This window comes from Anolis carolinensis, chromosome 4 (genome assembly GCF_035594765.1).
Source record: "Anolis carolinensis isolate JA03-04 chromosome 4, rAnoCar3.1.pri, whole genome shotgun sequence".
Taxonomy (NCBI): domain Eukaryota; kingdom Metazoa; phylum Chordata; class Lepidosauria; order Squamata; family Dactyloidae; genus Anolis; species Anolis carolinensis.
In genome coordinates, this window is record NC_085844.1 from 41,479,740 (window position 1) to 41,492,955 (window position 13,216).

At 36.7% G+C, this 13,216-nt stretch overlaps 1 protein-coding gene across 2 annotated transcripts in view; it reads right to left on the bottom strand.

The window, feature by feature from the left end:
* Nucleotides 1-6,677: 6,677 nt before the first annotated feature.
* Nucleotides 6,678-13,216, bottom strand: part of c4h8orf34 (chromosome 4 C8orf34 homolog) — a 110,205-nt gene continuing 103,666 nt past the window's right edge. For both annotated transcript variants that reach the window (XM_008108557.3, XM_008108558.3), the window contains exons 13-14: nt 12,739-12,832; nt 6,678-7,754 (exon numbers count right to left, since the gene is read on the bottom strand). In XM_008108557.3, the coding sequence (XP_008106764.2) occupies nt 7,747-7,754; nt 12,739-12,832 (102 nt within the window). In that variant the 3' untranslated portion in view covers nt 6,678-7,746. The remainder of the gene's footprint in view (nt 7,755-12,738; nt 12,833-13,216) is intronic.

The window sequence follows — 13,216 nt, forward strand, 5'->3', positions numbered from 1 at the left end:
AACAAATAAGGCAATGCAGAGAATGTCAGAGGAATACTTTTCCCACTTTGGTTTTACTATCTGCCAAATCTCAGGTTAACCCATGTGTACTCTTTCAATATTTTTTTTCAAAACCTCAAGATTTCCCAAAAATGATAAGCAGTGATATTCACACAATACAGTTGCTAAAATCTACCTTTCTTCTAGTGCCTGAAGAAGTTCCCCTAAATCAAGAACTGCAGTGCATCCCAAGCAACTTGATATAAGGGATCTATCATTTCTTCAGTGTGGCAAAAACGGTACCATATTTGTCTCCCTCAGGTACAGCTGTTTCTTTCTTTCTTGGAAATATGCTAAGGGTTGGCAGCCAATGGCTAAAGGACTTGAACTGGTTAATTGGAGACTACTTTGAAAAGCATTGAACTAGGAACTCCAGGTCTCCTCAAATATGGCCTTACACTACAGTTCACATAAATATGCAAAACATGCGATTTAAGGATTAAAAGTATAAATTATTTTAATCCTTAAATCCCATCCTACTGTTGAATTCCATCCTACAGTTGCCCCTGTCACTACGTGGCACTGGGTTAAATGGTATCTGGGTGAAGTGAATTTTCTTGTTTATTGCCTGACTGATGTTTCTTACACTTAAGTTTTGTAATAAGCAGTTTTGAGAAGAATGTGTGGGAAAAGAGGAGGAATTTCACACTATTTGGATGCATTTATTCAGAATGATTTTTACTGTTCAGTAGTGTTTTCTTGAATGGTAATTTGCATAATTTAAGAATGTAAATGTAAATAGTAATATCTATTTTTTACAATACATCTTTTTTCATACCCATGTTCACACACAGACATTGAAACGTCCAAAATTACATATGAGGGAGAGAGATCTAAGCTTTTCAGAGATTGAACATACTATCCATCACCAAAACTGAGCATTTTCATCATCTCCACTGTCTGTGAAAATGGTTCTTTTATTATATTAAATGAGGGATTTCCAGTCATACCTCAATTGTTTCTCCCACACAGAGTAGCTAATGGACTGCATCCTTCCGGTATAGATTTTATGGCATCAGATCTGAGATTTTGGAGGGGTAAAATGTCTCAATGTCTGGAATGGATAGAGTGGAACTTTTTGCAACAGGAATGTACCAGGTCTACCACAAAACCCTGAGTACTTGAAAGCTTTTTTTAAAAGTGACAAATTTTGCAATACAACGTGGAAGTCGGCTACCTTTGCTTGAACCTGCCATAACAGCAATTACATTCTTATGTTGCCACAATTATGTGTTTCCTTTCTTCCTAACTGCATATAAATGCTCCATCAGAAACCCATGAAAAAAGAGCTGAAGTGCTAAAATTGCATTTGGGATGTTCTGGCTTTCCTCTTTATTGGGCATCCTCCCACATCTTGTCTTAGTTTTCCAGTAATTTCTAGCATATTTATTAGTAACTTTGGGCAAGCACTAGGGGCCAAGATGGGAAGAATGTCAATACATTTCCTCAATAAAGAAATCAGTGAACTGATACTATTTTGGTCATCCCTTTCTTTAAATCAAGTGCATCTTGTATACCTCATGCTTCCAGTTTTAAAAAATCTTTTTTCATGGGAAATTTTTCAAGGCCAAATACGCCAAATCAGACCAGGACCAAAACAAAACCAAGAGAAAAGATTGCACTTTATTCCCATGACCACATTCCCGAGATTTCTAAAAAGAACCCCATGAGAGGAAATAATCAAATGGACAAGTGCAAAACTGGCATTCAAAGAATTGTGTGAATTGGCCCAAAGAGTGCATTTTTATTTCCTTTTTTTGCCTGATGTGGGTAGGAATTCCTCATTTATTTTATTAAAGGTAGATACCCTGCCCTGGAGACTAGGACGTGGAACAACAGCTTGAAACTACAGGAAAGGAGATTCCACCTGAACATTAGGAAGAACTTCTGGAAAAGATCATTAAGGAAGTGGTCTGCGAACACTTAGAAACAAATGCGGTCATTGCTAATAGTCAACACGGATTTACCAAAAACAAGTCATGCCAGACTAATCTGATCTCTTTTTTCGATAGAGTTACGAGTTGGGTCGATACAGGGAATGCTGTGGATGTAACGTATCTGGATTTCAGTAAGGCCTTCGACAAAGTCCCCCACGACCTTCTGGCAAACAAACTAGTAAAATGTGGGCTAGATAAAACTACGGTTAGGTGGATCTGTACTTGGCTAAGCGAACGAAACCAAAGGGTGCTCACCAATGCATCGTCTTCATCATGGAAAGAAGTGACAAGTGGAGTGCGCCAGGGCTCCATCCTGGGCCCGGTTCTGTTCAACATCTTTATTAACGACTTAGACGAAGGGTTAGAAGGCACGATCATCATGTTTGCAGACGACACCAAACTGGGAGGGATAGCTAACACTCCAGAAGACAGGAGCAGAATTCAAAACGATCTTGACAGACTAGAGAGATGGGACGAAACTAACAAAATGAAGTTCAACAGGGACAAATGCAAGATACTTCACTTCGGCAGAAAAAATGGAAATCAAAGATACAGAATGGGGGATGCCTGGCTCGACAGCAGTACGTGTGAAAAAGACCTTGGAGTCCTCGTGGACAACAAGTTAAACATGAGCCAACAATGTGATGCAGCAGCTAAAAAAGCCTGCATTAATAGGGGTATAGCATCTAGATCCAGGGAAGTCATGCTCCCGCTCTATTCTGCCTTGGTCAGACCACACCTGGAATACTGTGTCCAATTTTGGGCACCACAGTTGAAGGGAGATGTTGACAAGCTGGAAAGCATCCAGAGGAGGGCAACTAAAATGATTAAGGATCTGGAGAACAAGCCCTATGAGGAGAGGCTTAAAGAGCTGGGCATGTTTAGCCTGCAGAAGAGAAGGCTGAGAGGAGACATGATAGCCATGTACAAATATGTGAGGGGAAGTCATAGGGAGGAGGGAGCAAGCTTGTTTTCTGCTGCCCTGCAGACTAGGACACGGAACAATGGCTTCAAACTACAGGAAAGGAGATTCCGCCTGAACATCAGGAAGAACTTCCTCACTGTGAGAGCCGTTCGACAGTGGAACTCTCTCCCCCGGGCTGTGGTGGAGGCTCCTTCTTTGGAGGCTTTTAAGCAGAGGCTGGATGGCCATCTGTCGGGGGCGCTTTGAATGCGATTTCCTGCTTCTTAGCGGGGGGTTGGACTGGATGGCCCCTGAGGTCTCTTCCAGATCTATGATAACTATGTATCTGTTCAAGTTGTCTGTCAACTTAATGGCAATCCTATGAATTTCATGTGGTTTTCTTAAGCAAGGGATACTCAGGCATGGTTTTGCTAGTTCCCTTATCTGAAATATGGCTTACAACACTTGGTATTCATTGGCAGCTTCCTATCCTAGTACAAAACAGGGTTGACCCTGCTTAGTTTCTAAAATCAGACATGATGTGGTGCCTTTGGGGCACCATCTAATTATTATATAAAGTTTTCTGTTGTATATAGCTTCACTTACAAAATGGCAGGATGAAATAAAATGATTTCTGTTTTTCCATTTTATGTAGAGAATATATGGCATGTGGACCTTCATTTGCTATGCTCGGCTCTTTAAAAAATTACATCACTCTCCAAACAATCCTTAAGTGTAAATGGAAAATCATGTCTGAGATTGTTGCTCAAATATTTCCCAGAGTACTTATATATTCAGATGCTCGAGGCAATTCCCTCAGCTGCTGTTTCCAACAACAAAACAAGAATAGAGAAGAGGGTTAAATTAGATTAGCTGTTTGTCCAGCTGCAGAACTATAGGCAGATAACAAGCAATGGGCAAATAAACCAGCATCATTGGAAAGAATAAAAATGAGGAACAGCTATGGAGTGTGTCTAAAGGGGTTGTACCTGTTAAAACCAAAATTATGAGCACTTAGGTGTTGGGTTACACACATCAACAGGAAGAGAATGACAACTGCAAGCACTTTTGCAGAGATCTGGCACGCATATATCACGCCCCAAGGAGCATGCTTTGGCAACATTTTGAAATTAACTCATGAATTCCTTATCCCCTCCTTAGATACGGTTGTGATTATTGAAGAGAGTAACCATATGATATTTTCATCATACCTTCTAATATATGATAGTTAAAGTAAATATATTAGGAATTTCAGGTTATTATTTTTTAATTGTCATTCAGGATAATTAAGAGCTGTTCTGGGTTTCCTGACTACTTGCCAAGAAGAAGGAAATGCATCATCCCAAAAAGCAATCAAGACAAAAAGATTTTTTACTTTTTTGACTTGTAATGTAATTTTTAAAAGTTTTTAAAGAATGTTAATTTTTAAAAAGATGGTAAAGATAATTTCCCTAATTAATTTATACAGATGCAAAATTTGAATTAATTTCAATAGTGTATTTCAGCACGGTGGAAAATTATGGTAAGAATAGTGTCCTTGCTTTGTCTGCTGTCCAGGTGCTAACTGCTGATGAACAACGTCAAGCCCCTAATTTCTTGTCCATTATTTCTTGTAACTAAACTGGATTTGGACTGGAGAGCCATTCAAATAAAAGTCTGTCATCTACAAAGGAATATGTGCAGGCAGCCTAACCTTCGTGTTAGCACAGGGCTAAGACAACTGTGTTGCTTTCTGAATGACAACCTCTATCATGTTTTGAATGACAACCTCTCTCATTCTAAATCACTGCAGACTGAATTTGAAGGAAGTTGGAGTTCACTATCCTAATGTCTGCTTAAAATTATCCATTGACTCAGACACTACCCCTTGTAATATAGTAGCGTTCCAAGGCAGATTGCATTTAACCTTAGATACTGTGAATATCATTCTCAAGATTTGTTCAGTGTTTGACTGGACATCTTCAGAAGGGATAACTGAGTTATATTCCCAGTAATGTCCGTTGATGAGGAAATGGATGGAGAATGTTGGCCTGGTGCAGAGGAGGAGGAAGAAGCAAATCAATATTCTGATATGGCGTTATTAGCATACAGCTGCATGGCAGGCAACGACTCAGAAGACCCTAAGACAAAAAACTATAAAAATATTATATAATCAATTATTAGAGTGGGATACAGAAACAGAACTGATTAAACCCTGCATGATACAATGGGGCAAAGACCTCGACAGGACAATTAAACTTGAGGAATGGGAAAATATGTGGAACAAAAAAAACTAAAATACACCACTTCAATAAACTTAAGAGAAAACTGGCTCAAAATGTTCCACAGGTGGTATCTCACTCCTGAGAAGTTGGCAAAATTCTATAGGAACGTGACAAATAAATGCTGGAGATGTGAAACAACGAAAGGTACTTTCTTCCATCAGTGGTGGTTATGTAAAAAAATCCAGACGTTCTGGGAAGAAGTCAGGAAGGCTATGGAAGAAATCCTCCAGGTCAATATCAAAATGAAACCAGAATACTTCCTCCTGAGTATCTCTGACATCAAACTAGACAAAAGCCAAGATAATTTGTTCTTTTATCTAACCAGCTGCTAGAATTGTGATAGCCAAAAAACTGAGACACAGAGAAATATCAGATATATATGAATGGACTACTAAAGTACTTGAGATTACGCAAATGGACATTTTGACAGAAAGAATAAAATTAGGACACAAAATAACAGGCTAGTCAAGAGTCAAAGACTTCTTAGAGAAACAACGAACACCATTAATTATAGAATAAATATGAGAAGTCAGAAAGATAATGATACTTATAAACATAAAAGATAGAAGGCAGAAACTATATAAGATGGATATGAAACATGCCTGAAAGGAATGAATTGGAAGGCAAACACTTCTTTAATATATTTTTCCCTTTTTCCTTTTTTTCCTTTTTTGTCTGTCCTCTTTTTTTTCTTTCCCCCCCCCTTTTTCCTTTCCCCCTTTTTTCTCATTCTATCTTTCCTATACCCACCATTGTTCTCACTCTTTTTATGTATAGAAACATTCAATAAAAACATTAAAAAAAGAAGAAGACAACCCTAAGACAGTGGTTCTCAACCTAGGGTCCTCAGATGTTTTTGGCCTTCAACTCCCAGAAATGCTAACAGTTGGTAAAGTGGCTGGGATTTCTGGGAGCTGTAGGCCAAAAAATATCAGGGGACCCCCAGGTTGAAAACCACTGCCCTAAAAGAAAGGTCAAGACTGATATTGATATGGTGGTAGTTAACAATCCTGATTAGGATATTCTCAACAGCTCTTGTGGCTAGAGATGTCAGAGCCAAGAGTGCAATTAGATGGAAATAAGGCACAGACACTGAAATGAAAGATGCATCGGAGGCACTATGGCCAAAAACAGCCCCACATGAATGGATGTGGACATGGTCAGAACCTGAACTTTTAAAAGGAGGCTATGAGAGATGGGCGTGGATGGAAATTGTCTTGTGGAGATTGTATAGCAGATTAATACTTTGAATGGGGCTAGTTCTGTTGATCTCTGCTCCAGCATCCATGTACAATGGTGTTGATAAAAGGAGACCACAGACCCAGAATACTATAACACTGGGTAATTTAAATTATGTTTTTCCTACTGTTTTGTCTTCTGCTATTACTTTAGTTATTTTGTATGGTATTTTTTTAATGCTGTTACTGGTATCTAGTAGGATGAAGAGGAGAATGTAAATCTGCTGAATATATAAAGAAATACACCCACAGCTTGTGAATAAAAACAGAAATGAAAAACATCATGCTCTTATAATCTGTTATAGCAAATTAATCTTTATTTCTTCCATAACCTGACAATATGTATCCATTATAACAGCAATAGGCATTAAAAAATGAGGTCATAGCAGAGCAACAGAAATCAAAGAGAAAAGAAGGCACTACGTCAAATCCGTCCTTAATAGTAGTGCAATCCTATGCATGTCTACTTAGTTTACCAATTCATTTCAGTGGGCCACACTTGCAATTAAAGATGCCAAGGACTGCTGCCCAGTTAGTTAAGCAGGTATTGCAAATATAGTTATTCTGACAACCCCTGTACTGGAAATATTTGTATAAATTTCATACTCAGATCCAGAAGAGTCAACTGTCTTCATACATGTATACATTTGCACAATAAATTGTCAAATGCTTAGGCCATTTGGGATATGGGTAAATAATATCATATATGAAATCAGTAGAGTTCAATTATGCATGCTGCATTCCACATTAGAGTTCACTTAGAAGTCTGTATATTTTGTAAAAGATTTAACTGGAATTCAATAAAATTAATATTACACTATCAATTCCTATTAGCTTATATACACATACACACTTGAATACACACACAAATAGCCCATTCATTATTTCTGTTGTTACGGCCAGTTTCTACAATGAAAAGTCTGTGTTTTCTGCGTATTATATTTACACACTGGCAGATGTGGCTAAATACTTCAGAAACTTATTGACTTAAAAATGAGAATTTTTTTTTTTTTAGAAAAATAGAAGTAGAAAACCTCAGTAATGCTAAATACATAAAATCTTTCAGGAAATGTTCTTTTCACCTGGCAAAGTTTAATATATCAAATGTCAATCTAAAATAAGAGGGGTATAAATTAAACAAAAGACAATGTTTTAGGTGCACACAGTAAAAAGGGACCGTTAATCATCTTTACCTAAGGCCACTGTACCATAGTAAGATGTGGAATAATTCAGTGCATTTTAGCAACTACACATTAAAATAATTCTTGCATTTCATTGAATTTATAAAAAATAGGCTTTTATTATTTATAAGTAAATCTGTATTTTTATGTTTATGAAAAAGTATTTTCTTCCACTGATGATGTTCACAAACCTGTGGAAAAAAAGAATGAGAGACAATTTACCATTAATAAAACAAAGATGAAAAGTTGTATGGGCGTATTTTACATGGTTAATTTCAATGTTTTGTGTAACCTTGAGTACTGAAAGCAAGATTGTCACCAGCAGTATGATAGCCTTAAAGCTTTAAATATTGTTTGCACTCACACTTATAATGCAGATAAAACAATATAATTAATTTGCTTATAGCCTGATTTTAAAGCAAAAGCACTTATTTCCTAATTTTCTATTTCACAAATTACCAGACATGAATGTGGTAATTTGGAGTGCTCTGCAATCACAGTACCAAGGTCACAAGCGAAGCCTGAAAACAAACTTTTAACTTTCAACATACAGATTATGGTAATAAATGATGTTTGTAAGGTTCTGATAGGAAGATTCTTCTATCTCTTAAGCACATTTTCAATATCCATGATTTTAGTTCCCCAGAAGTGTCAGTGGCCTTTTCTAGGTCCTCCAGTACCATTCTATGGCAGGCTTCCGGCCCAAGTATCACCAAATTATTGGGTTTATAATATCAAGTTTCAGGTATGCATAGAGGTGCTTGCAACGTATCTTCCACAGATACATACTATACTAGAAAAGTCCACATTTGTATTTTATAACTATGAGTGTTGGACTGAAATTATGCTGTTTGCACATGTGTATGGATGCACACACACATAGGTCCTCATTCCATGAGGGAGAGAAGTAGAGAGAGTTATCTTATTATTATTTCTCGTCCCTTTAAAGATGGAGTCCCGCAGAGCCCATCAAATGACACAGGACTGCTTTTGGGGGATTTCGTCTTTAAAGTGGAGAGAAATGGAGCCTTGTGGTGCCAGGGAACAATCAACTCAACTGCTTTCAATGTGCATAGAAAGCTGAAGGCCACTAAATGCCACACTTAGAAGATGATTTCCCCTGCTTTCCTACCCTTGTGGGATGAGAGCCATAGTCAGTATGAAAAACATTTGAACTGTTTTCAAATGGTGTGATATCAAGGTAGCTAACCTTGTGTACTCAGGGACAGTCCAAGGTAATTTTCAAGTGTAGGCGAACAGAAATTTTGGCAGCCCCCCTCCCCAAACCAATCACTGAAAAATAAAAGCGTTGGATAAGCGAAAATGTTGGATAATCTTGGATAATAAGGAGGGATTAGGAAAAGCCTAAATAAAGAACAACACTCTGAAAACGGGGTTCAAACTTATCAAACTGAAGGTATTGTCACTTCTTCTTCTTTAAATTTACAATCTTCTCTTTCCTACAAGTAATATTCATGCTGTTTTCACAGGACTTCAGATTTAGTGTTCCACTTAAAAAACCTTATTAACACAACCTGAAGTGGCCAGAGAATAAAACTGTACCTAAAAAAGAGCACATACTAACTTTGGCATTCCTTTTTCTGAAATACCAGTGTTGGTAGCAGAACATCCAAAATTATCTTGACACCTGTGCTGCTATTCACTTGAAACTGGAAAATCTAATAAATATTTGCTGTATTTAATTAATTAAACACTAAGCCAGAGAACACCTGCTATTGTAAAAATTAATTCTGCAGTTCTTTTGCTCTCAGCCATAACTTAAATACTTTCATTCTTCTAAACACTAAAACACATATACAATATCCATGCAGATTTTTAAACCTTTTTGAAAAGAGGACTCAGGGAGTTGAGCTGCGCATGCCTGGTTCCTTGAGCTGCCAGTGTGGCCTGAGAATTGGCACTGGTAGCTCTGCCAGGCCTCTTACTGGCTCTCCACTTTACAGAAATTTCAACACCTGGGTGCTGGCCATCTGCATTTTCCTGGAGTTGTCCTTCACTTGTGAGCTTGGCTACAGTAACCGCATTCCAGAACCAGATGGCTGCTATTAACCCATATAATTATTCTTAAAAGACTTATTCCTTTAACCAATTTACCATTCTCAGATGTCACATACAGTACAATATTGCTTAGATCAAACATTTTTGTTCTCCTTCCATGGTTAAAATAGTAGAACAGCCTACTTTATTCGGGGTGGGGGGAGCTAACCATGAAAACTGATACAGGGTTCAAATCTAGATGCAAGCTCTATTACTGCTTTAGAGCCTTTGTGATAGAGCAGCCACTATTTTAATTATGGCATTGGTACTCCCTCTCTGCGTTTTGTGCTATAAATTCAAGTTAAACAAAACAGTTTTGAAGATAATATTAAGCAACAGCTAGTGTAATTGCAATTAACGAGTTGGACTCATTTTGCAACTAAGGATTGACAGTTCTGATGATAACACAACTGTTACAAATCAAGTATTAATTTATTGCCTTATATTAGTCTGTTTACAAGGCTGCTATTTTAGCACAGATAAATTGAGTCCAAACGTTTTTGGGGTTTTTTTGTTGTAAAAATGAAAGTTTTAAATACTGAATGGCAAACATGAATCTCAAGATTTTAAACTGTCACAAAATAGTAAGTTATATTCCTGTAAAATATAGCCATTCCAAAAAAGTAGGCATTATATTATTATTAATTATTTAAAGTATTTCTGTATTATCTCCCAGGCCACAAGGGCTTCTGAAGAGATGAAGAAATAAAAAAACAAAACAATGCTTAAATAAAAACATTTTTAAAACATCAAAATATTTTTAAAATGAACTCATCAAGACAGCAAATTTTTTTTCCCTAGAATCCAGTTTTTTTAAAAAAAAAAAAAAAAAGAAAAAAAGATGAAACAACAATTTCAAGCACTTAGTACCATGTGGAACAGCACTGTTTCAACTGAATTAATGCTGTGAAAGCTATACTGCTAATTTCAGTGGCTCAGCAAGTTAAAATCCTAATTTCCATGTCCAAAGTATATATTTCTTGATGCTAATTGTTTTAGGAAAAATAACCCTTTTAAAAACTAGCACTGCTGATTTTTATGGTGGGAGTAGCCCATGACAGGACCCTGGATACTGAAAACTGCCCTAATTTCCAAAAATGCTACCTGCCATTGTTCTAGATAATTATTTAAATGCATCCTCTTCAACTGAAGACTACAACCCCTCTTTGATATACATTTGCCTAACAGCAGTACACAAGGTGGAAGATCAATCTTGGAAAGATACTGTTTGATATTGATCTATAGCTTGTTTTGGTCATATGAATGTCAAGACTACTCTGACAAGGGATTAGATTAAAAGATCCTTTCTTCTTATCAGAAGAAAACCCTTGTATGAAATGGCTGTTTGCTTGTGATTTGAAGTTACATTGCTTATTGGCATCATTCCCACTTTATTCCTTCCTTCATAATGTTAGATAAAATTAACCTGTAAGTAGTAAATTAGTACACTGACCAAATTTTATTGTTGGCTTATGCATCTTGTTTTGTTTGGGATCAACAAAGAAAGATTCTGGGTGCAGTTAGCATGCTTCCTGACTGGCTTCATTTGCTCATTCAAAGAAAAGAGAAAATACCAAATGGACTATTTAGAACTCAACATAGCAAAATTTTAGTTTTGTTACCTCAATGTAGGCAAATAACTTTTCACATTTGTTAAAATATATTTCCTTATTGTATATTATTATTTACATAGAACTTCCCTAGCAAATTAATAGTTTCTCTCATAAAAAGTAAAGGTTTCCCCCCGACGTTAAGTCCAGTCATGTCTGACTCTGGGGATTGGTGCTCATCTCCATTTCTAAGCCGAAGAGCCGGCATTGTCCGTAGACACCTCCAAGGTCATGTGGCTGGCATGACTGCATGGAGCGCCGTTACCTTCCCGCTGGAGGGGTACCTATTAATCTACTCACATTGGCATGTTTTCGAACTGCTAGGTTGGCAGGAGCTGGAGCTAAAAGCGACCGCTCACACCGCTCCCAGGGTTTGAACCTGGGACCTTTCGGTCACCAGCTCAGTGCTTTAATGCACTTCGCCACTCGGGTTTCTTTCATAGTTGATGTTTATTACTTTAGTATCTTATTTCAATGTTTTAATTCCATACTAAGGATGCTTCAAAGCATCTAGATATGCAGTCTAGAAAGCCATTAGCTGTGAAATATTTTAGGAAATTATACACATTTTCACCATGGCAGATCATAAACTACTGTGATGTAAAAAATGCACACACAAAACTGTCAATGAAACTGATATTTCCAAAAATATTATTCATGTTTATTTATATTACCATGTACGATTATCTCTAGCCTTGGTGCATAGATTCATGTTCCTTCTGGTTGTTGTGATTGTTTCTTACGGTCTTCACTGTTTTACTAGTTGTATAGGTTTTTAATTTTGTTTTGATAATGTGTGTATTGTGCTGCTTATGTAATATATGTTGCTGTTTTTATACTTGTAAACCACCCTGAGTCCCTTCGGGGAGAGGATGGTATATAAATAAAGTTTCACTTATTTACTTACTATAGATATAAATTTTTGTGTACTTTTAAAACTTACTTTGGTCTTTAACATCTATATAATGTTTATCCACAGAAACAAAACCGGGCCAAGGTTGTGGTATATGTTTGCTTGCAACTGCTTAAAAATAAATAAAATAAAATATATGGATTTGGAAGAAATATGGGCCTGTAAAAGTTCTTCTGCCAAAGTAAACACTGACGTTATGTTTTTCAAAACAGATCCCAAGTGCTTTGCAGAGGTCTGTTTGAATGATCTAGTTCTGTTTCATTACATTCATTTGATATAACCTCTCGATACAGTGTGATGTTCTTGTCCTGTCTTCTGTATGACATGCAGTATATATTATCATCTCTAAGACATGGAATAATCAATTAAGAACAAGTCATTCTTTATAGCTGTAAACAAATGGTAGTCAATGCTAGCATTTCCATTACAAATTTTAAAAACCTAGAGATTGGAAGAAAATATGGTTCTGATGATGTGGAACAAAGTCCATGAAAACAATTATGAAATGTATCAACTAGCCTCACAAGTGCTGCTTCTAGTTTCTTTCTTAATAAGAAGCAATGGCTTGAAAATGAAGCAAAAAAAATCTCTTACACTTATCTGGAGCTGGCTCCACTCCTTCACTTTCAGTATCACTTGGCAAAATCCATGGCTGGTGAACAAGCTGAAGTTGTTGCAGAAATTCATCCTGGCAGGGGGGAAAATGGATGCAGCTAAGACAAAAATTAGGGTTATAGTATTTAAATCAACTAACCAAACCAGTTACTTGAACAAAGATCTTCCATACAAAAGAGTAGGTCAAAAGCTGCTCTTCTACTCCTTTGGAAAAAAATTTCATTTACTACAAAAGTTGGGAAAAATGTTCTGTTGGCTCGGGGTGTGAAGAGAGCAGGATAAATTTTGCATGATAAGTGATGATCAGGGAGTTTAAATCCCCTTCTCCATGTTTTAGAAAAAATGTGCAGTTACCGCAACCACAAAAGCATACAAACAATTTTAGAAGCACAATTTCCACTGTTTTCACATAGATGTATTTTCATAGCTGTTTTTTAATGATAAAAATATTTTATAA